Genomic DNA, 22,946 nt, shown 5'->3' on the forward strand with positions numbered 1-22,946 from the left:
GTGGCCTGAAATTATCCTACTACTCATGAGTTCAAGAATTATTTATGTGTTTAGACACCCAGTGCTTTCTGAGTTTTTACTCTGTGGTTTCTATTGTGCCACAAAGGATTTCTTGTGTGAAGACAGGTTCTGACCCCTTACAGCTTATAGCCTGATGCAGACCCTGATGTTAATCAACCAGCATATAAAAATGCATTGTGGTATTCTACTATGGCATCAAAGAAATTGGAAGCATCCATATGAGTCTAATGGGGGTCTGCCAAACCATCAAATGAAGTCAGACTTTTTGTCCTGGGCGGGGCAGATGACCTCAGGGAGTGAGGGACCAAACCTGTTCAGTAACTACAAGTTCTTGAGGTTCTTTGTAGTCAGTGTAGACCTATTGCTACATGCTCTGAAGCCAATAACCAGGCTCTGAAAAATGGCAGCATGGTGCAAGATACACTGGATGACTCAAGGTCTAATGTCTTAGCTCTACTTCTGCAGTATCTCTACTGACTTATGCTCATATTCACAATTCATTCAATGTTAGTCTTCTGCTTCCTCCTCCCCATTGCTGCTGGCCTGGACATGCACATGCAACCTCCCTAGGATATCATACCTTCAACTTAGAGAATTGGAGAATTCTTGAGACAGTTGGCGGTCCTTCTTCAATCGTGTGAAATTTGACTACATAGCATTCCTGAGCTCAGCTGCCTTATATGCCAAAAAGCCAACCCCCTGATAGCTCCACGGGAATCTGGAGTCAGTCTCTGACTCCATCAGTTCTGGACCAAATGGTGAGGACACCAGATGGAAGACTGAGGAATCCCCAAGATTATTATTTAACCATGAGTTAATCTTAGGCATCTTGGACTCAGTCATGAAGATCATAATTGTCCTTGCCATTCTGGTAGCAGTTCGGTCTCCTCTCTATTCTCATACAGAATTGGTAGACTGTGAAACAGCATCACACATAAGGTTTCTGGGGTACCAGAGGAAGGAAGGTGAAGATCCTCATGTAACAAAAGCTGAGAGTATAGGCTTTAGAGTCAGAAGCCAGATTTAAGCCCTGGGAGATAACTTTCCATCTCAAATCTATTTCCCTCACCTGTAAAATTAGGCATTAAATTTTTTACCTACAGAATTATAGGAAGGAATAAAATGAGAAGAAAAGAGTAAGTAACTGTGTATCTCCTAGCACAGTTTATGGCATATTAGAAACACTAAATAAATGGAAATACGGTTATTATTTCCAAGGACTTTTCACAGAGTTCCTGGGTAGAAAGACATCAAGCACCAGAGTCTTAGTTCCAGAGGTTGTTGAAATATAGACACCAGCTAGAGGAAGTGGGAATCTTGGCTCTTCTCATGCCAGTGAGAATCCGTACATTGCTTTAATAATTTTTATTCACTAAGTCCAGCATCCTGGACATAGACAGACTTAGAAGTCTATCTAATCTAGAAAGGTTTGGATAAAAGGTATAAGTATGCCTAGATGAGGCCACAGGAGGACTATACAAGTTCTGTAGCTACAACTGGTGGTGTTTGAGGACATTGTTAGCCTTAAAAGACAAGAAGATGTTGCTGGTCCTCCTGTGGGCAAACTGTCCATCCGAGTCTGTGCTTCAGATGGTTAATGGAGCACCTCAGATCTTCTCTCTGAGAGAAGCCTGGGAAGACAGAGTGACCAGGAAGACCATAGATCTGGAAAGTAGATCTGGGAGAGTCACCTTCTTACTTGCTTTGTCCATGTAGAGACCTCCTTGATACAGAGAAGTCTGACATGGTTGGACTCTGTTCCCAATGTGCATTGACAGACAGATCTCAGTTCAGGTCAGGAAGCCCTATGAGTCATTTACTGAGATGGGCTAGGATCTTGTGAATTTGCTATGGAGGGATCTGAAAATCCTGCATGAAGGTGCCCAGCTATAGAAGATCAGTCTTCAGTCTTCTGCCTGATCTTGTTCTGACTTAATCTTCTATAGCTTCTCTTTCTCTCACAGGTAATGACACTAATGCTCTCAGTATAAATTTGCCTCGATAAACAACTCAAAATAATGTGGGGGTAAGTCTACAGAGAGGCTTTCTAAGTTGTTGCTCCCTGTCCCTGCATTTCCTTTTGTGTGCAGAGATCGATGAACTGGAGTTTATCATGACCATCAATTCTGGCTTATTAGACAACCCTAGATCTCCCCTCTCAGAAACACCTTGTTTTTATTTCTAGTGGAAAATAGCTTGACTTTGAACAAAAATAAAAGTTAAAGGGGACCTTTAATGGCTTAATTTTATAGGACAAGGTGTCCTTTCTCGAAAATAAGTAAAGCCTCAGGCTCATACAGGTAGGCATCCTCAAGGAGTTTAGATAAGGAAGAACTGGTTATGCTTGTGGCTTCCTGGAATTCCACACACTCAGGCCTTTCACTGCAGAAGTAGGAAAGCAGTGGTGGCTGTCCCTGCAATAACCAGTGCTACAGTTTGCATATAGAATGGCCCTCAGGTATTGGATGTTTGGTTATCAATTTGTGGCACTTTTGGGAAGTGGTAGAGAGGTGGCCTAGTGGAAGGAGCCTAGGTCACTGGTATCATACCCTTGAAGGGGGTAGTGGGACCCTGACTCTGACCTGCCTCTCTTTGCATCCTGAGCATTACAAGGTGAGCAGCTTTCTCCTGCCATCATGTGCTATCCTACGCGAGGGCCAAGAAATCACAGACTGAAACTTTTGAAGCTACGAAACAAAGTAAACCCTTTCTTCCCTTAAACTGATTTATTTTCTCTGTGGGCAGTATAGAGAAGAATGCGTGTTAGTCCACTCTTACTCTGATACTAAATACATTATTTATTTTACTGTAATTGTGACCAAAGTGCCTGACAGAAACCATTTCAGGGAGGACTTATTTTGGCACGTGGTTTCAGACAGTTTAGACCATGTTCACGTGGATCTATACTTCTGGATCTCTCGTGAGGCGGAACATCATCATGTCATGTAAATGTAGAGTTTTTACCTCATAAAAGACTAGAAACAGAATGCAAGAAGGTATACCCTTCAAAGGCAGGACTCCAAAGACCTACTTTTGCCAACTAGGTCCCACCTCCTAAACTTTGCAGAACCTCAAAACGTAACATCACTAGCTGATGTCCAAGCATTCAAAACATGAGTCTATGGAGGCCATTTCATATTCAAATCACAATATTTGTCCCCTGGCTACCAACAGCTTAAGGTTATCTTGTAATTTAAAATGTACTTAGTGCATTTCCAAGAGTCTCTGAAGTCTTAACAGTTCCAACACTGTTCAAAAGTCCAAATCCAATGTCTCTTTGAGACTTAGGCAAACACTTAGCTATGAGCTCCTTTAAAATTGTAAAACTATCTGCTTCCAACTTGCAGTGTAAACATTCCAAAAGAAAGAAATAGCAGCATAGCATGGAAAGATTGGGCTGAAGCCCATCATGACGATCACTAAATCCTATAGCTCCATGCCTAGAATTTGGGACAGATGGTGTTGTGCTGAGAACTCCAATGCACTTGGACCGCCCGTCCTCTATAGCATTGACATTTATAGTCCACATAGCCTCTCTCTTGGGCTGATTCCACTGATTGCTTTTCTTGCCAATGTTGCATGTATCTGGGGTTGTAGATTGGGCTTCTTCCTCACAGGATCATCATGCATCATCCTCTGAGGGCTGCCTGTGAGGATTCCAATGTTGTCACACATTGCCTAACCTACCAGGCCTTCCTTTGAAATCAGTGTGGAAGGCTCCATGTTCCCATAACTTTTACATACTACATGACTGCATCATATGGATGACACCAAGGTCTGCCACCAGCTTGAGCTTTAGTCCAGCCTCCTTGGAGGATGGCTGTAGTAGCTTCTGAGTGTCTGGGTTATGCAGAAACATCTCAGGTATTTCTGTTTCTGCAGGGTACCCAGAAGTACTTTCTTCCCAAGGGAAAGTCTTTCAAATGAATTTTTTTTCGAGCTCACAACATACAGCATCAGGTCAGTTACTAAGACACTCTCAGTGCTGGATTTCTTTCTAATGGTGCTAATCTCTTTAACTGCTATTCTCTCCTCATGTAAAACTTTAAATGCCCTCTTTTGTTTAGCCAAATTGCACATTTTTCAAATCTTTCCACTCTACTGCTCCCAATTCTCACTAGCTAAAAATAAATGATAATACCTATGTAATATCTTGAATGCTGGGCCTGCCTTTGAAATTTCCTCTGCCAAATTAATTACTTTTAAATTCAACTTTACTCAAAGTCTCTGGATACAGACAAAATATAAACAAATTCTTCATTAGAATGTAGCAGGAATGACTTCCATTTCCCAATATCCTCATTTGTACCTGAACATGTATAAGCCTGGCTTTCAGTCCTGTTGGCATTCTAGTTTTCTGAGCACCCACACCAGAACTGCCCATTAAACTCTGCTTAAAGAAGCCTATGCTTTCTCTAGCCTACTTCTCCAAACTTTTCCAAATTGTTCCCACTTACCAGTGCCAAAGGCTTAATAACCACGTTGGTTTAGTCAGAGCAACAGCCCTACTTCCCTGACTCTACTTTTCTGTAGAAGTTACTTTTACTAGCTGTGACAAAAATACCCAATAGAAAAAAAAATCTTATAGGAGGAAGGGTTTATTTTGGCTAATGGCTTAAGAGGATTCGGTTTGTGGTCATGGTCACTTGGCTTCATTTTTCTGGACCCATTGTAAGGCAGAACATCATGGTGGTGTAATGAGGAATCATAGTTTCTCATGGTGGACAGGAAGTAGACCTCAAGGAAGGGACTAAAGACCAGGTATACCTTCAAGGCACATCCCCAGTGATCTTCTTCCTCCATATACATATCACCTCCTAATGCTTACAGAATGTCAGATATAGTGCTTACAACTTGAGACCAAGCATTCAATACACAAGCCTGTGGAGAACATTTCTTATTCAAGCCTTAAGACTAGGGGAGAACCTCTCAGCAGTGCACATGGGAGAGGAAAAGTCTTACAGGAGTAGTTGCTGGGCTGACAGGTGAAGCCAGTTGAATTCTGGGGCAGCTATTCAAGGATGGAATGGGTTCTGAGCAATCTTCTTCCATGACAGCTCTGGGAGGCATGTTCCAGCTGCAGTGCTCAAGCAGCAAAGATGTCTGTCCTGAGTTCAGTATCCTGCAATGATAATGAGGGCTATGCCCCAAAAGTATGCACACATCTTCTCCAACATGTTCCTTCTTCCCTCCTTCTTCTCTCTTCCTTTCCTTTTTTCCTTACTTCCCTCCTTTCTTCCTACAACATTCCTTTCCATTTTGCTTATGTGGAAAGAAAAATAGGAACCCCAAGTGAGCACCAGGATGATGGGAATCTATGGCTGGAGAAGTCTGAAAGGAAATTAACTCCACAAATCAACAGAATGTCTGCAGTCTGCTCTGTACCATGCTGGGTGGTGACATGCATATGTGAGTGAGGCCAGTCCCTTCCCTTGAGAAGCACATGATGAAACCACAGGACAACTAGCTCTCTTACTTTGCTGGAGCATTTGCTGCTCAAACTGGGAAAATCACAGGCAAAGCGGAAGAGGCGATCACCTGTTATAGTCACATGGTGGCAAGAGATGTCTCTTATGAAGTTTAGTGGTAACAGAAGGAAGGGAGGGAGTTGAGAAGGAAACAAAGTGTGAAAATTATTTCTACAATGAAATTTCTTCTGTTCCTTGCATATGTGATATAAGAGAATGAATTCTGCACATCTAAGTGACCATTTCTTCCTACAGTGATGACAGGGAAAGAAGTGGAATGCATTGTTTATGTTTCCCCCAGCAAGGCAGGGAAAGCTGGGAAAGCTGAGACCAGTGCTTGGGTGCCTCCTCTCCATGATAGTTCACTGTCTCTAAAAACCATCATCCTTATCCCTTTTTCTTATCCCATCTACTCCTCTCTTCTCTGCTTACCCAGACCCACTTTCAGTTATAAAGCAAGCAAGCAAACAAACACACAGAGGATGGGGGAAGCTGCACGTGACCAGGAGACGGTGACTGTTGCAGGTGGCTGTAGCTGGAAGGGCCTGAGCACTCCCTAGAGAGAAGAGAAAAGAAGAATTAAAAAAGGTCAGGACATTTAGCCTGGAGGGACCATTTAATTACAGTGTAAAGAAATTGAGAACTTCTAGAAACTGTGAGGAATGGAGACCAAAAATTCAAAGGAAGAAAGGACAGAAATCAAGAGCTAGCTGGTATAGGTAGGAATACTGACTTTCCTTTGAGAGAGGAAATTTATGGGGAAAAAGGAATATTCTGCGATCACATGAAGTGGCATGGATATAAAGTGAAGGCTGTACATAAAATGAGCAATGCCGTTAGTTTGTTTTTATGCTAAAATATTCACTGAGGACTTACCATGTACCAGGTCCTGGCTGATGGTAGGAAGATAGCATAGTCACAAAACAAAGTCTTTGCTCTAAGGAGCCACATTCATTACTGGAGAGAGAGAGAGAGAGAGAGAGAGAGAGAGAGAGAGAGAGAGAGAGAGAGAGACACTCACCAACATAATAAACAAGTACCAACAGGATGCAATATACTAGGTATTCTGTTATCTGCTAAGGAGTTTTCATATAAAAGCTATATGTTCAAATGTCTTTCATATATGAAAATAGTGCTCTGCAGGGTTTAGCTTGTAAAACAACTATAACATTTTGATTCTGCTTGGAGAGAACTCATCAGGAGACCAGCTTACAGTGACTGCCAGCTCACACCATCCTGGCTGTTACTGGGAGAAATTAAATTTGGTCTCCTCTGATAAGGGAGGTTGGATAGTAACATTTAAAACTAAGAAGAGAGGCTGGGAAGGTGGCTCAGTGGTAGAGCGCTTGCCTTGAATGCCTGAGGCCCTGGGTTCGATTCCTCAGCACCACATAAGCAAAAAGAAAAAAGCAGGAAGTGGCGCTGTGGCTCAAGTGGTAGAGCGCTAGCCTTGAGCTGAAGAGCTGAGGGACAGCGCCCAGGCCCAGAGTTCAGGCCCCATGACCGGACCAAAATAAATAAATTAATTAATTAAATAAAATTAAATAAAACTGAGAAGAGAGTGAGGAGCCCGGCACTGGTGGCTCTTGCCTGTAATCTTAACTACTTAGGAGGCTGAGATCTAAGGATCACGGTTCAAAGCCAGTCTGGGCAGGAAAGTCCATGAAACTCTTATCTCCAATTAACCATCAGAAAACCAAAAGTGGTGCTGTGGCTCGAGTGGTAGAATGCTTGACTTGAGCTGAAGAACTCAGGGGCAGCACCCAGGCTCAGAATTCAAGTCCCATGACCAAAAACAACAACAACATGAAGAGAGTTAACTCTATCTCTGAAAAACAGTTGGGGAACAACTTGGAGATGTAAAAGTGAGGCTGAGAACTCATAGGAAACCCCTGGCCAAGCACACAAAGCCCCAGGCCTAGAGTCTTCAATGCTACTGGAATTTACCAGGGAAGGCAAGTAGCTTGTCCCATATGCTGACCTCATTAGGAGCTGTCCATTGTACTTACACTGAAAAAGAACCATGACCTTATGCTATTTGCTTCATCTTGTATGACCTTACTTTCAACATGTAATTAACAAGTATTTTGTATATTCATATCTATCTATTTCGATGCCAAGGGAAAGCCTAACTGCTGGTCTTGATCCCCCCACCCATAAATAAGACTAACCCCAGAATCGTCTAACTATACACAGTAACCCTTTTAACTGATGTTATGTAATTGTCTTCACAACAATAGAAGCAATTTGGGGAATGGTCTGATGAGCTGAGTCATTCCAGTCTTTCTCTTTGGTGGAAGTTCCTACCCCCTTGTTCCATCCCCTCATCCTTTCAATTGTGGAACAGCTCAATTTGCACAGCTCAGTTTTGTACATCATTTAGATTTCTGATCCGATCACTTCTTAACTCCTTAGAATGGCTACCAGGATATCACGCTGTCTTATACCCCAACCTAATCTTCATCTTAGCACTTGTATGGAGTTTGTCCATTTCCTTGCTTCCATGTTTATTTTTTTACCTTGTGAGAATATAAGCTTCATGAGGATACAGACTTTCTCCATTTCCCATCAGACCCTTAAGCACCTACAACAGTGCCTGCCTGTTAGAAGAAGCTCAATAAATATTCATTCTGCTAATTATTCTCTATCTCTTAATTTGATAGTTTTATAAAAATTGCAAATGTGAAGTTGATTCGGAAAGAGGCTCAACCCTTCTCCTCCCCACTCCCTTTGGTGAGAGAGAAGAGCTAGAAATAGAATAGGAGAAGTTTCTGTAAATTTCTGGTAACCATAGAGACTGTGATTTTAGTTTATTAATCTCTTGCTCTTAAGCAGGCTGGGGCCCCATGGTGATTTCTCCAAATTGCTCAGTATGGTTATCCTGCAGCCTTCCTCATCAAGAAGAGCAGGCCCATTCCCATCCTGCAGTACTTTAATTACCGTACGTAGAAGTTCTGTGCTATGACACTCATTACTGCATGTTCTAACCTGGCTTCAATACACACTTTGGAACAATGGGGCATGATCACCAGCCCTAAATCCCTGGAGCCTTCAGAGCCAGGTACTAACTGTGAGCAACTTCTGCTCCAAGTCCAGGGCCTGCGAAAGGCTCAAATTCCTTCCTTATCCTTTTGTTCAGTGACTATAGAGCAGAATTTCATTCCAGCTAGGGAAGAACCCCACAGTATTTTCCTGCCCATGAAGATTGTGCTTTCTGGGGAAAGAGGTGCTCTTGGGAGCCATAGCCCTTCTTCCTGTCTGGTCTCTAATGGATCTGATCTCAAGTGTTGTGTGTTCCTATGGGGAATACATGCAGCCTTTCATGGATTTGCCTCTAGTCTTTTGGGGTACTGTCTTCCCCTGAATGGCTTCAGAGAGCCTGAGGAAATGATCAGTTAGTCTCTTTCAAGGCCATTTCTTTTTTAGAGAGGAACCCTGATGCAGATGTCCAAAGATTAGAACTGGGATTCTCTCTTGGCAGCCATTGGTGAGGGGCTCAAACTCTTTGTGCCTCAGTGTCCTGAACTGTGTATGAGACTTGGCTTGGTCCTTCCATCCCTATCTCGCCTGAGACCTTGACTCCAGCTTGTACCTGGTTTTGAGGCTGGATCCCTGAATGAATGGGAGTAACTGGAGGAGGGCAGGCAAAATGACCTCTGAAGCAAAGATGAGTGGGTTTAGCAGAGACGTACGCCTCTGGGAAGAGATATATTCCCCCTGTGAGGCTGGTTGCCTTAAAGGTCTTGCCAGTTTGAAAATCCCTTTGTCTTTGTTTTTCATCCTGTTTTTTTAGAAGTGTAGAACCAAACTTTATAGACCATGATAATGACAATTTGCCTTGTGAAGGTTAAAATGTGTTTGTGACTTTAACTATTGCTATTCCACAATACTGTGAAATATGTGAAATTTATGTAATCACCTAATCTCAATTTTAAAAAAGAATGGAAGGCAAAAAAAAACTTATACATTCCCTTTAAAAAAAAAAGAAGGGTAGAACCATCCTTCCACCAAGCACTCTGGAAATACTAACCATTGTCCATTTGCTACTGTAGGTGCTCAGGTGCAGCTGCAGCTGCTCATCTGGAAGAGCCATTGACAAATTCACACAAACTTTCAATAGTTGTAGGCCTTTTGCTGCACACATAGGGCACATCTTCAGTGTATGGAAGAGGCTTGGAAGAATCTGCATTCTAGAACCCTCTAGAAAAGATGGAGAAAATTCATAAGGTAGGCTTGCACCTGGAATGACCTGAGTTACTGAAAGATTCAAGAGCTTGGCTGTTCTTTCTAGGTGCCGAAATCTCTCCTTCCCGGACAGCCTGCCAGAGGTGAGCATCGTGTTCATCTTCGTCAATGAAGCCCTGTCGGTGCTCCTGCGCTCTATCCATTCAGCCATGGAACGCACCCCCCAGCACCTGCTCAAGGAGATTATTCTGGTGGATGACAACAGCAGCAATGGTAAGTGCTCAACTTCTGAGGCCAGTCCTTGCCTACTGGCTGACTGTTGAGCTGAAGTTTCCATTTCCAGTTCTCATTTTCAAGGCTTTCTAAAGGCTGCTAATTTTCTGCAATGTCACCTCAGAGATACAAAATTCATGGCAATCACTGCTTTGGAAGGTTCTTCCTATTTGGGCAACCAAGGAGGCCTAGTCCTCAGGCTTTTCCACACTGGCCAGTCACTCTCTCTTCCAACATTCCAGAACAATATTGCAGGGGGAAATACCCTGATATCCTCCATCCTTACCATATATACAATGATGTTTTTCTGTTAAGCACTATTTCATTTCGTGTGTCTCCTCACCCCTGCCTGAAAGATTGCTCATTGGCATTTGTTCCTAGTGGCTGTGGAGGTTCATGGTGGTGTTGAGAAGGGTCAGTGTGGCTGTCAGTGATAGTAACCAAGAATTTGAGCATCTAACCTATTTTCTGGATCCCTGTACCCTATTCTCTCTTGTCTCTAGCGAGGTCCTAGTCTACAAATACCTTGTTAAAGTTTTCATTACGTATCTCCTCCAGCCACCACCAACTGCTTTCCTCTTCTTATACACATTCCTTGACCTCTGATTCTTCTCCAGGTAACGCTCCCATCCATGATCCATAAATTTTGACACCATGTTACAGAGAGTGTTCAGGGACTGGGCTCTAGATTGGTTCATTTCTATGAATGTGCTTCTGATAATTCATGGTTTTAAAACATGGATTTCTAGGTCATCTGATCATAGAGTCGCTGGGCTTGCATTATCTTTTGAGCCTTCTCCGGTGTAGGTAGTAAATTCCCCAGTGAATCAGTTGCTGTAATAAGACGGGCAATTTGTGATTCGTTATCAATTAAAGCTGAAGCATATCAGATAATTGAAATGCACTTAATCTCAATAAAGAACTCTCTTTTTTTTATTTGATCATCATGTAGTAAGAAGTGTGGGAGCAGAGCTGTGAGGGATGTCAGAGTTTCTGAAGAGTAATTCTTAGGTATCACTTAACTCTCATTGTTGCATAGACACAAAGGGAAGGAAGGGCACCAGGATATTAGCAAAGAGGCAGTACCATTTTGAAAGTGACTATCTTTTGTGAGGGAGCTAGGAAGGGGCTCACCTCCCATCCCTACCACCACCTCCCATCATCTTTCTTCGAACCCAAGAAATGAATACCTAAGAAAGCTTTTATTTCTCCAATGGCCAACACTAGACAGCCCATCTGTTATATCCATGACTGCCACCCTCTCACAGTTTATGTAAGGATCCAAAAGGTAGAAGAACCACCTTCCCAAAGATCAGGACATCATCACACAAGAAGCAATCCCGGGATTCTCATATCAAAGGGAAAAGAGAATGAAGTCCTGGAGGAAGACATCTTGGAGCCTTTTATGCCTGCCCCAGGATGAGAAACTTATCGCCTCCTTAAGGACACTACTTGTCTTTAATCTAGATGGAAAATGATAAAGTACTGACATTTTGTTTGAGACACTTAGATAAGGAAAGTGAATCAAAAACAGAAGGTTTTGTACTTTTAAAAAATTGGTCTATTTTGTAAATGATGGCCCTCATCAAAAGGCTCAGTCAAGGGAATGGGCAACGGTGCAGTTTGGACCTCCTTGAATGATAGAGACTGGAAAGGGGTGCCTAGAAGGGTGAACATGAGTCAAAGGACTACTACTACAGACCAGCAGTCTCCAAGGCTTGGAGCCATATGGGATGTGGCACTCAAGGGTCAGACATAAGCTTGAGACATTATGAAGGAACAATCTGTTGGCTCTACCATGGGTAGGTGGGCCAAAGGAAAGTAGGTTAATGATGACTCCAGTTTTAAGCCAGGGGTGACATAAAGGGTGGCAAGATATTGTCCTGGGTGAGGAGCAGTGTTTTGATGCAGTAATTACTCACCAGCCTTGTGCACAAGAAGGAATCACTTGGGAGGTTTCAAAGACAAACTAGAGGGAGTTTTGTGGTAATGGTTCAGTTAAGTATCTTGATTGCAGTGGTGTACATACTTAAGCACACATTTCAAAACTGCATCCAGCTGTATGTGCACACACATGTGAGTGCCTGTATAACTGTAGGGATCTGAATGCCCCCCCCCTACTTGTCCCGGTTTTGATGTTGTACTGTGGTTGTGTAAGGTGATACCAGTGGAAGGCTGGGAGAAATGTGCATGGGATCTTCTGCTACATTTATGTGTATGTTCATTTCTTCAAAATATAAAACTGAAACAAACAAGCCAAAAACTCTCCTAGAAGATTCTATATCCATCTAGTTTGATATGGAGTCTGGACATCACTGTTTTAAAAGCTTTCTTAATGAGTTGCAGCTCTGGATGAGAGCCTAGTTAAATGAGTAAGATGTTGCTATACTGGCATATGTGCACTGTGCAAAGGGAAGAACACTGAAGTTCTAGATTCTAGGACTCTCTTCATGGTGGCGAGGAAACCACAGACAAAACCCTCAGCAGCTCAGTCTCAACGATTTCCTCTGGGATTGTCAATCACACCTTACATGTATTCCATGACTGCGGCAGACAGCAAACCTGTGACTCTGCTGTTCCTCCCCAGTCTTCACCCTAATTCCAGGAGACCAGCTCATAGCTAGTAAACTGCACATATGGGGCTCTAGAGACGAGAATGTAGACACAAGGTAATGACATCCATTGAGAGAATGTCAAGAGGAGAGTCCAGAGCTGGAAAGAGAGAATACTGAGGGTGCTAGGAGGATAGGATGGCTGGTGAGGATGGAAAAGGAACCATAGGAAGGATGGGGAAGCTAGCACGGGCTCCATGCACAGAGAGAGCTCAGGATGAGACTGTGCATTGACATGACCCGCAGACAGGTGAGAGACAAGGAAGCTGAGAAAACACCTTGCATCCGGATGATGTAGGGCCTGGGAAACTCAGTGAGGAGCCACAGTAGTGTAGGGTTTGGCTGGAGTTGGAGACATCAGATGAAGTGAACAGCAGTAGGCACTGAAGGCCCTTTGACTCTACAGGAGGATCACAAGCTATGTTTTCCAAAAATAATTTATTTTAATTACCATAATCTACAGCAAGAAGTAAGTTTATGTTCAGACTCAAGATGATACACCTACACACACAATTGAAACAATACTTTCAGCAAACATTACGTATCATTATAATGCACAAAGCAGTCTGCTATTTTCTATGGTGTGTTGTTTGTTGTGTTCTGTGTTATCCAAGGTGTGGCATTTTACTTTATTCATTTCTCTCCATCGTTAAAATCAGGTTTTTCTCCAGATATGGCATACATAGTAGACTTGCTTGGAGAGCTGTAAAGAAAATGAAAGGGCTTGTCTCTTAATCGGTCTGGAAAGGAGGGCACCTGAATCCTTTGAAGCTGAAATCTGGAGCAGGGTCTCTGCAGAAGAGAGGTAGGAGGGTAGAGGCTGGGACCGCCTCTGGTATCAGAGGGGCTGTCTCCCTCCTACTTAGGAGGGATAAATTGTGAACAAGAAAGCAGGTGGAGACACTGAGGGACAAGCCCAGGCACAGTCCCAGCTTCTGTGGCAGGCAGAGCTCCCTGGGCAGAGATCATGTCTTAGTTAGAAAGCCCTTGTGTAGACGGAGTCAGAGAGTGACCAGTAGCAGGGCTCCCTGAGATTCGCCTGAGCTCAAGTCATACAAAGAAGAGGCACTTGGAGAAGGTATTGCCTCTAGTCTGAGGACCTGCTATACTGTGTGGGAACTCCATTGTGGGAGCTGCTTCTTTTAGGGGCCAAATCATTTGGCACAATGTCACTCATTCCAGTCAAGTGTCACTTACTCCAATCAAGCTAAGTCAGCTCAGCCTCTCAGATACTGCTCAAGTATGATGGCTTGGCTCTAGTTCCTGCCACTAACTAGGAATGAAATGTAACCAAGCTCCTTTCTAGGCTCAATTCTGCCTCTTTCTGGCCATGGGTCTTTGGGATTTGTTCTCTTAGATGTCATGCCTTGCCCTGTCTGCCAGCTAGAGTTGCCCAGGATAACACGGGCTAATGGAATTGAATATTTCATGTAAGCAGCAGGGTGGTAAGGGGGCGGGTTAAAATGATAGAAATAGCCAGGTATAGTGACTCATGCTGAAATCCTAACTACTTGGTGGGGAAAGGAGGGGGAGGGTGGTAGATAAATAGCAGTTTGAAGCCAGTCAGGCAAAAGCTTCTCAAAACCTCATTTCAACCAATAAAACACTGGGTGTGGTAGTATGCATTTCTTATCCCACATATTAGAAGTATAAATAGGAAGACCACGGTCCAGGCTAGTCTGGAGTAAAAAAACAAGACCTTTTTTAGAAGAATAGTAAAACCTGAAAGGCTAGATGTATGGCTTAAATAGTAGATCATCTGGCCTAGCAAACACAAAGTACTGAGTTCAAGCCCTGATACTTCCCCAAAAGATAAATAAATAACATCAACGAGGAGCCAAGTGACCATGGTAATGTAGTCTTTGAATAAAGGCAGAATATATTGTTGAGAAGAGCCCAGAATTAGATATCCGACCAACTTTTCCATTCTAGCTTTTTCTAGTTTCTTCCTAGCTGTGTGTTCTTAACCTCTGTGACCCTTATTCTCCTTATCTATCAAATTGAGATGTATAATTCCTACCTCGGGATTGTTTGGAGGCTTGGATGAGATAAGACATGTCAGAAGGGAGGTCAGCTTTTGAAATTCTAAATTAAGTGGTGCAGAGTTGTTAGCACGTCTGCCTTCAAAACTCTCTGTCCTGGGGTTACCAGAGACTCTGTGTGTGCTGGGGCCTCCAATCTCCCAGAATACTCTGTTACATATTCTCTAGGGTAAGGCCTGTCTTTCTTCAAACTAGAAAAGTAAGGGAGGAAAAAAACAGTCTTTCTCTATCCAAGCCTTTGTACGTTTAGCTTTCCCAGAGGCCCAGGGCCCAGGCTCTGCTTGGGGTGGCCCTGTGAAGGAGATTTTGAGTCTCTCTGCTCGGCCTCCTTAGCTACTACACCTACTAGCTCTGCTTTTTCAGAGACTGGCTCTTATGTAGAACTGCCACTCTGCTGTAACAATCTCAAATTGCTCCTGCTTAAAAATATGAAGATCCGGGCTGGGAAGGTGGCTCAGTGGTAGAGTGCTTGTCTCACATGCATGAGGCCCTGGGTTCGATTCCTCAGCACTACATAAGCAGAAAAAAGCCAGAAGTGGTACTGTGGCTCAAGTGGTAGGGCACTAGCCTTGAGCTGAAGAGCTGAGGGACAGCACCCAGGCCCAGAGGTCCACCCCCATGACAGACAAAAAAAAAAAAGAAGAAGAAGAAGAAGATCCATGCCAGGCATGCTCCTGCCTCAGGACATTGGCACTTACTGCTCCCCTAACTTGGAATGTTCTAGTTGCACAACTTATCTTTAGGCTTTTGCCTGATTGTCACTTTTCTCTCTAGGGTTGTCACTGAACATTACCATTTAAATGAAAGCCCTTAGCCTAGTCACCCCTCACCCTCCCTACCACTTACCACCAGCTGGTAGATTAAGTTCACCTGATTAGTCTCTTGCTTGTACATTTTCCCTCACTGGAATGTAAACTTCAGAAACACCAGAGCATCTGTTTTGCCTCATTTGTGTCTCCACTTCTTGCTCAAGGGTTTGATTTGTTCTTAGTTGGCAGTAATGTGTCCAAACTAAATCCAACCTCTGTTACTGCTCCCAAGTGGAGCAGTGGCTCAAGTACTTGTTGATTAAATAAGAGAAAGAGTGCATTGGGATTCTGCAGAGCATGAGTCACTAGCCTGGAATCTGCATTTTTGCAAGCTTCCCGGGGCTATCTGATAAAATAAGATGCTTTCTACTGTTGTCCCTGGGCCCCCCCCCCCCACACACACCCTTCTGTGCTGGTGCAAAGAGACTGCCATCACTGGCTCAGCATCCCACACTCCCCTCACACAGCAGACACCGGGTGCAATGGGGTGAGGCGGGGTGCTGGAACCCTCTTGTTGCTCCTCCCCCCACCCCAGGTAAATGCACAAAATAGGTCAAATGTGGAGCCATAGCAAAACGTTCTTTTGTTGTTTCCTCAGCTAGCCTGAACTCATTTTTCAGGTCTCATGGTCACATGACCAACCCAGAACCTCTCCACTTTTGCTTTAGTATTATCTATTCCTCCATATATTTCAATAATCGGCCATTCTCTTCCTTCTCTGAAGCTCAAAGCCATATTCCCTTCCTTTCTCCTTATTATCTCCAGGAAAATGGTAAGAATCTCATTCTGTGCCTTCTGGCTCCAATTACTTCACTTTTCAGAGAATCCCAGTAGGCTTATGTTTTAGCTGGAACAGTAAGATGCAACCTCTCCAGGCTTCCTGAGAAAGTGAAGCCCCGGGGCTTTCAACTGATAGATTCTTCTTGGCTTTCCATTCTTGCCATTCAGTTAGGTGTTTGCTCATTCATTCACTCATTTCTTCTCCTGCTCACTCATTCACCCATTCACTCAGTCATGCATTTCCTCAGCGAGCTTTCCATGGCCTCATCCTGTGTACTGAGAACATGGGTGAGCCCTTTGTGGGTTCATTCACACCACACAGTTTTCTCATGACCTGGTTCAGAGCAGGCCCTCAGAGATCACAACACTTCCAGGTCCTTCAGCAGCTGTCTCAGCGCCACCCCATCTTACAGTCCAGCTACCCCAACTCCAAACAAAAATCATTTTCTTTGCTATGCTGTTTTCATTTCCTTTATGACTCTGTGTCCTCTTTTGATAAACATAAGAAGCATACAACCTCCTTTTCTGCCACTAGAAATTTCTAAATTAATCTGAATTTTGTGACTAGAAGCACATCAAAGCAATAGTAACATCAAGTATTCTTTTAAGAATCCATTTGCTGGAGGTTTCAAGCTGCTCTTGGTTGCCAGCGATTTGGCCAGCCTAAATGCTATCCTGCTTCCAAGCAGAGTGGAATCGATAGCATGTCTTGCCCTTGAGGGATAGGGTGGTACTGTCCCTTTTTCCCAGGCCACCATGTCCTTGGCTCATAGGTTTGAATTCTATCTCCACGATGGCCACATTCTCATGAAGCCTTTCATATCTATTGCTGAAAGAAGGCATGGAACCTGGTCGACCTCAAGAGTGTACAGAACAAATCTGACTGTCCATGTCACAGGGGTAGAAACACAACCCAAAGCCTAGGGAACCCTACATCCATCAGTCAACCATAGCTGTCAGGAGGAAACTGAGGGCCTATATGTGACAGAACTAAACGGGACCTCTTGGTATTGTCATCCCTCCTGTATGGTCTCCTTGCCTTCTCCTGACTCCTGGTCTCCTGCGTATTTGTGTTGTGTGTGGACTTGGACTGGGTTACAGAGGCTCTGGGCACATGGAATACTCAACTCCTGAGGTGGGAGTTTTCCTCAACTTGTCCAGCCTGGGACTTGTATTGAAATGACTTCCAGTGTCCCAGCTACAGAAAATTGTTACTGGGTACCCCTGGCTCAGTAAGCACTTCTGTGGGCCATAGCTATTTTAAGTACTTGGTATAAATTAAACCATGGTAAGAACAACTATTAATTGTATTTTATGGAACAAGGAAGTAGGAAAAAAAGTATGAGAACTCTTCCAAAGTCACATGGAGATGAGGATTGAACCCAGGCTGCCTGGTTTCAGAGCCTGAGCCTCTGATGTACCCGGGGGCTTTGATTCTGAAAGATGTATTTGCACTTTGTCTCATTCTTTTTCTCTATCCCCTCTGGAGAGAGACACTGTGACGTAGGAGACAAATCAGGAAAGAGGAAGAGCATGGTATCCATAGTGTCTCCTCTGCTGGAGCTTGGCCGGGGCTTCAGGAAGGACTGATGCCTTTCATGGAAGCTTCTTAGCTCTTGTCAGTGGCAAGAGGTAACTGAAGAGTTAGCAACTATACTCTAGGTCTCCTTGTAAGAGGGAGGCAGCTTCCTACCACTTTCAAATTAGGAAGAAGGTATGTTTGTATTTGAGAGAGAGAGAGGAGAGAATATATAGGTATATGTGTGTGCATGTATTGGTGTGCACTGTGTATACATGTACATTCGTGCATGCACATGTTTTTGTGAGCATGCATGTATATATGTATGCATATATGTGGGTATGACTTGTGTTATGTGGTTTTGTGTGATTGAGGAGGACAAGAGCATGTATATTCATGCAGTGATTAGTATGTGTAAATTGTGTGTTCATGTGAGCAGTTGTGTAAGCTGTGTGTGCATGTATGTACCTAAGCTCATGGGTGTATGTAGGAGCAAGAATATGCAAGGCCCACTAACTGTGGGTTGAGTCTCTTCCTTTCATCGCACACTACCTGGAACCACCTTCAAAATCCTGATGAATGACAAATAATTACACAGCCGTGAATCATTGTGATTTTTTAATTGTTGGTAAGAAAATCACTATGTAGTGACGAAAGAGAATAAGAGTTCCCGGACTGCTTGCTGCCAGCTGCTGGGTGCTCCGCTACCCCTTGCAAAACCCTCATTGTCTCTTGGCCCAGAGCCTGCCTAATCGTTGTTTAATGTTTCAAAGATGCTGCCCCACACAAGAGATACCCATTCCAAGCTGTAAAACCACCAACGGCTTTGCATGCAGCTGGAATGATTGCAAGAATTTTCAAAAGCAGAGGGAAAGAACAGTCTGACACGACTGTGCTTTATAGAGCTTAAAGAATCATATAGCTAATTGAATTACAACCAAGACTCAGGCAGCTTGAAGGTGTTTACACAGCCAGGCATGTGGGCTGTCCACCCCAGCCTTCTATGGCCTACTCAACATTAGGCTCCTTGACATTTCTCACCTCTATGCCTTCAACTAGTACAACCCAACAACCCAAGAGACTGGCCCTAGTACCTTTATAGCCTTGTTTCAACAGCCCAGTACAGTCTTCTGTAAGACTCAGGATGTACTCACCTTTGTTCCTTGCTGTTTGGGGTTGCTTCCGCATAGCACATAGTTGATTGCCAGGCCTAAATATTACTCATGGGCCCACCTACTGATCTATATACTCTGGTGCCACCCAGCATACTCTTCTAAGCCTTTTCCTTCATGGGTGATGGGATTCTGAGCTAGTGGCTCTTTCAAGTAGCAGGTGCTTGCCTCTCCTTGACAATCAAGCCCTCTGTGGACAGTGGCACTGCTGACAGAAGGGAGTCAGATATTCCTCCCCCAACAGATTTTAGCTATGTTGGTTTGTGAGCTCACATCTGAAGCTGCCACCTGTGGCACATAGGCCATAGCCACGTGGGGGATAAAATACTGCCTCTTTCTCCACTTGCTAAGCCTTATATCTTGGTACAAACCTGTGTCAGGAGCACTTTTTTCTAAATGGGTGACTCGGGATGGCATAGCATTGTGCATCAAAATGCTATGTGCTGTCACCCACAATTCTGACCTCCACAGAGATAAACAGAAGGCTCTACTTCAGTATGGCCTGAACACATCTACTGCAGCCTGGCCTGAGTTCCCTGCTGACCTCAAACCCTAGCTTTCCTCCACCTGCTCTAAGCTGGTCTTGTACTTGACCTTCTGTCTACAGGTATCACCAAGCCACAGTTCGCTGTGGAGTGAGACCTGCTTCTCATGCCTCCTCTGAGCCCCTCTGTTAGGTCCTGACTGCTTATCTGCTCATGGCCAGCTATCTTCTTTGAGGGGCTAGGCTCTGGCTCCTGTACCTCCAAGCTGAAACTGAGGTCTTATGTGCATTTTCTGACCGACCTATAGTCTGAAGGTAGGCCCTAAGTGTCCCACAGATAAGATCTTGCTCCTTAGAGATCTCTGGGAGTACAGTCTCCTGGAGATGTTGTCTTAGTGTAGTCCAGTCTCAATGTTTGGTTAGTTTTTCCAGGTCTGCTTTTTGTCCTTGCCAGCCATACTCAGTTCTCAGCACTGCTGAGCCTGTGGGCAGCAGGCAGCAGTGTGAGTTGCTCATCACCCTCTAGTGTCCCACTAGCTGGCCAAGGAAAGGATCTTAGGGAGTTGAGATCCCCTGACATACTTCCTGCCAATCAGAGACAGCTTCCGGAGGGCCTAAGGCTTGCCTTCTCCTCAGCCATGAGTGAACTGTAAGGCATCTACAGCCAAAGGAGTTGAAACTACTTTGTTTATACATTAGCCAAGGTGATCAGTTTTTGATAAACAAGGCAGGAATCAAGTTCGAAACAGTGCTTCTCCTCTGGCTGGCTACATGACCATCTGTCAGAGGGGAACTTCCCAGAACGGGAGCACTGAGCTGAATCCATAGAGATAGCGGTCTCCTGCCCTCAGGTGAGGGGCCCTGCTGCCCGCAGCTGCAAATCAAGCTGTCCCTGGAAAAGGCCATGGTACTGCTGGGGGCTGTGTGCAGCCAACAGGAAAGGACTCCTTGTCCATTCTTGGCCCACAGCCTATCTTGCTCAGCAGCTTGAAAAGACAAACTCGGGTGCTGACTATGAGCCAAATGCTGGGCACTTTTGCTCCTGAGCCAGGCTCCTCCTTCTGCTTTCCCAGATGTTTAAAACAATGCCAAACCCCACAAAGTAAAATACTTCCTTCTTGCTGTAGTTTGAGTGTCTCCATCACAGTTTATGTATTAGAAACTTAATCCCCAACATAACAGCGTTGAGAGGAGGAAACTTAGAGAGGGGTCTGCTGTCATGGATGGATTAATGCTCTTATGCTGGGATTGGGTTAATTATAGCTTAGTGGAGTTCTGATGAAAGGGAGGAGTGAGTCTGGCCCCTGTGTTAGTCGGTTTTCTGTTACTTTGACAAAATATCTAGAACCAACTTATAAAGATGAAAGGCTTATTTTTAATCTTAGTTTTGGAGGTTTCAGTTCATGATGGATTGGCTCCATGGCTTTGGCCCTTTAGGGAGGCATCAAGCACATCATAGGAGCTGGGAGTAGGGAGAAGAGCAAACTGTTCACCTAATGGTGGGGATGGAAAATCCAGGAAAAGGAGGGTCTCCAGGTCCCATTCCCAATACATCTTCCCAATAACTGGAAGATCTCCCACTGGAGCTCACATATTGAAGTTTCAACCATCTACCAACAATATCAGGCTGCAGACAAAACTTTAACACATGGTTTTTAAAAGGCATTTAAGAAAGAGCTAAACTATAGCTTTTTCTGCTATTTCAATATGCAGCAAAAAGGCCCTCAATAGGTTCCCTAACTCAAACTTGAGCTTCCCAGACACTAGAAACCTGACACAAACATATTTTTATCAGACTTGACTGTCGATGGTAGAATTGGTTTCTGGAAAGGTCTCCCCTAAGCTATGCATAAAACCCAGCTGGCCTCCAGTAGCACCAAGGTCCATTTCTTGCTCAGTGTAAAGAAGACTATGAGAATAAGAATTAGATCTTGAGCTCTGAAGACTACTTAGGTTCTAGCTAAGCATCGTTCAAATATCAATGCATTTAACCCTAAGGGAGGTATGGTAGATGTTTCATGCCATTGCACAGATGAACACACGGCCTGACAGGCTGTATCTCACACAACTGGGGATGGCAGGGCCAGGGTGGGATCCAGCTCTAGAGCCTCTGTGCCTAACCCTGCCTCCTAAGCAGAGTCACCCACAGAGCTGAACAGAGAGTGAGTGAGGATGAGGGAGACAGGCCAGTGGCAAAGCTACTTGGAGTGAGGGGGACTGTGGCAAAGAGAACCAGCCCACACGTTACTAGCAATGCAAGCACTGCCAGCCCACCCCCTTCTCCTGTTGCTAGTTGCTAGTCTGCTGAACTTGTCCTTTAGTTCAAGTTAGAAAATCCACACTTTTATGTTTATGGGCTGGACAAACCAGGCAGGCAGGTCAGATATGAGCTTCATCTGCTTCTGCCTGTCTGCAGTATTTGCTGTTATGGACTCCTGCTTTGAGAAATGGGAGCTTTTCTTGAAATGATATTTAGCTCCAGCACCCCTGGTGAAAACTTCACCTTTTAGCCTTGGCCTCTCTCCTCTCCCTCTCAAAACTGCTGGTTTTCCACATCAGAGAAAGTAGTCACCACAGACAGTGGAGTTAGCCACTTCTTTGCACAGTACCACTTTATCGCATGTATAAGCTGAGGGTATCACAGCATTGGCCACGTGACTGAGTTCCACAGATCCAAGGAGGCACCATTGTGCTCTTTCAGAAAAGCACATGGCCTTACAGTCATGCTGTGGCCTGTGGCTCTAGGCAATAGGTTTAGCTGGGCATTCTTGGTGACAACCTGAATCTTCAGACTAGGGAGATCATATGAATGAGGTCTCCTGATCCAGGTCCAAGTTTGAGAGAGGATGTATCAGAACCCAGGAAAGTAGACTGAACTGCACAGGAGTTTGATAGTATGAGGTCATTTGGGGCCACTTGTAACTCCAGTGGGCTTGTCTCAGCAAGGCTCCTGGGAGTTGGAGCTGGGGAAGGTTCAAGGCAGGGCACAGGCCTACCTTTGCCCTAACTTGGCTGTCATTTGGGTGTTCCATGGCCCAGCAGGTAGACTCAATTGTTTTCCCCTGTATCCTTCATCTCTAGTTCCTAAACTGTGGCCTGCCACTCTGAGGACAGTGGTGGGGTGATGGGTCTGCGGTTGTTGTGGGGGATGGTAAGTGGAAAGGAGTTGCCATCTTGGAGGAAGTAACCACACCAAACCCAAGCCAGATGAGATCCAGAAATAAACCCCAGACCCATGTTTCGAACTTACAAGCCCAAATCGCTAAACCTTTCCCTACCAGATAAATTTGATGAGTGACAGATATGAATTAGAAATTAGATCAGGGTTGAGCATTTACATGGGCCTGGAGCCAGAGAGAAATTAAAAAGAGTATCTCAGTGGGGTTAATGGTGGAGGCAAGGCTTCCAGCATTCCTTGTCAGAGTGTCTGACCCAGGTCTCAGAGGGGATTGATTACAGAATCCTGCTGATGAGATCAGGAGGCGGAGAGAAAGTTCTGTATCCAGACTGGGGGAAGGAATTAACTTATCACCAAATGACACTCACTGATGCCACAGAAAATTCTAGGACAGACATCAATG

General features: G+C 44.3%; 1 protein-coding gene across 1 annotated transcript in view; it reads left to right on the top strand.

Moving 5' to 3' along the window:
• Galnt18 (polypeptide N-acetylgalactosaminyltransferase 18) overlaps window positions 1-22,946 on the top strand; it is a 319,444-nt gene that overhangs the window by 168,545 nt on the left and 127,953 nt on the right. Inside the window, exon 3 of the mRNA XM_042691681.1 lies at window positions 9,781-9,947. Coding sequence (XP_042547615.1) covers window positions 9,781-9,947 — 167 coding nt within the window. The remainder of the gene's footprint in view (window positions 1-9,780; window positions 9,948-22,946) is intronic.

Source organism: Dipodomys spectabilis, unplaced genomic scaffold (genome assembly GCF_019054845.1).
Source record: "Dipodomys spectabilis isolate Male_0828 unplaced genomic scaffold, ASM1905484v1 ptg000145l, whole genome shotgun sequence".
In the NCBI taxonomy this organism is placed as follows: Eukaryota; Metazoa; Chordata; class Mammalia; order Rodentia; family Heteromyidae; genus Dipodomys; species Dipodomys spectabilis.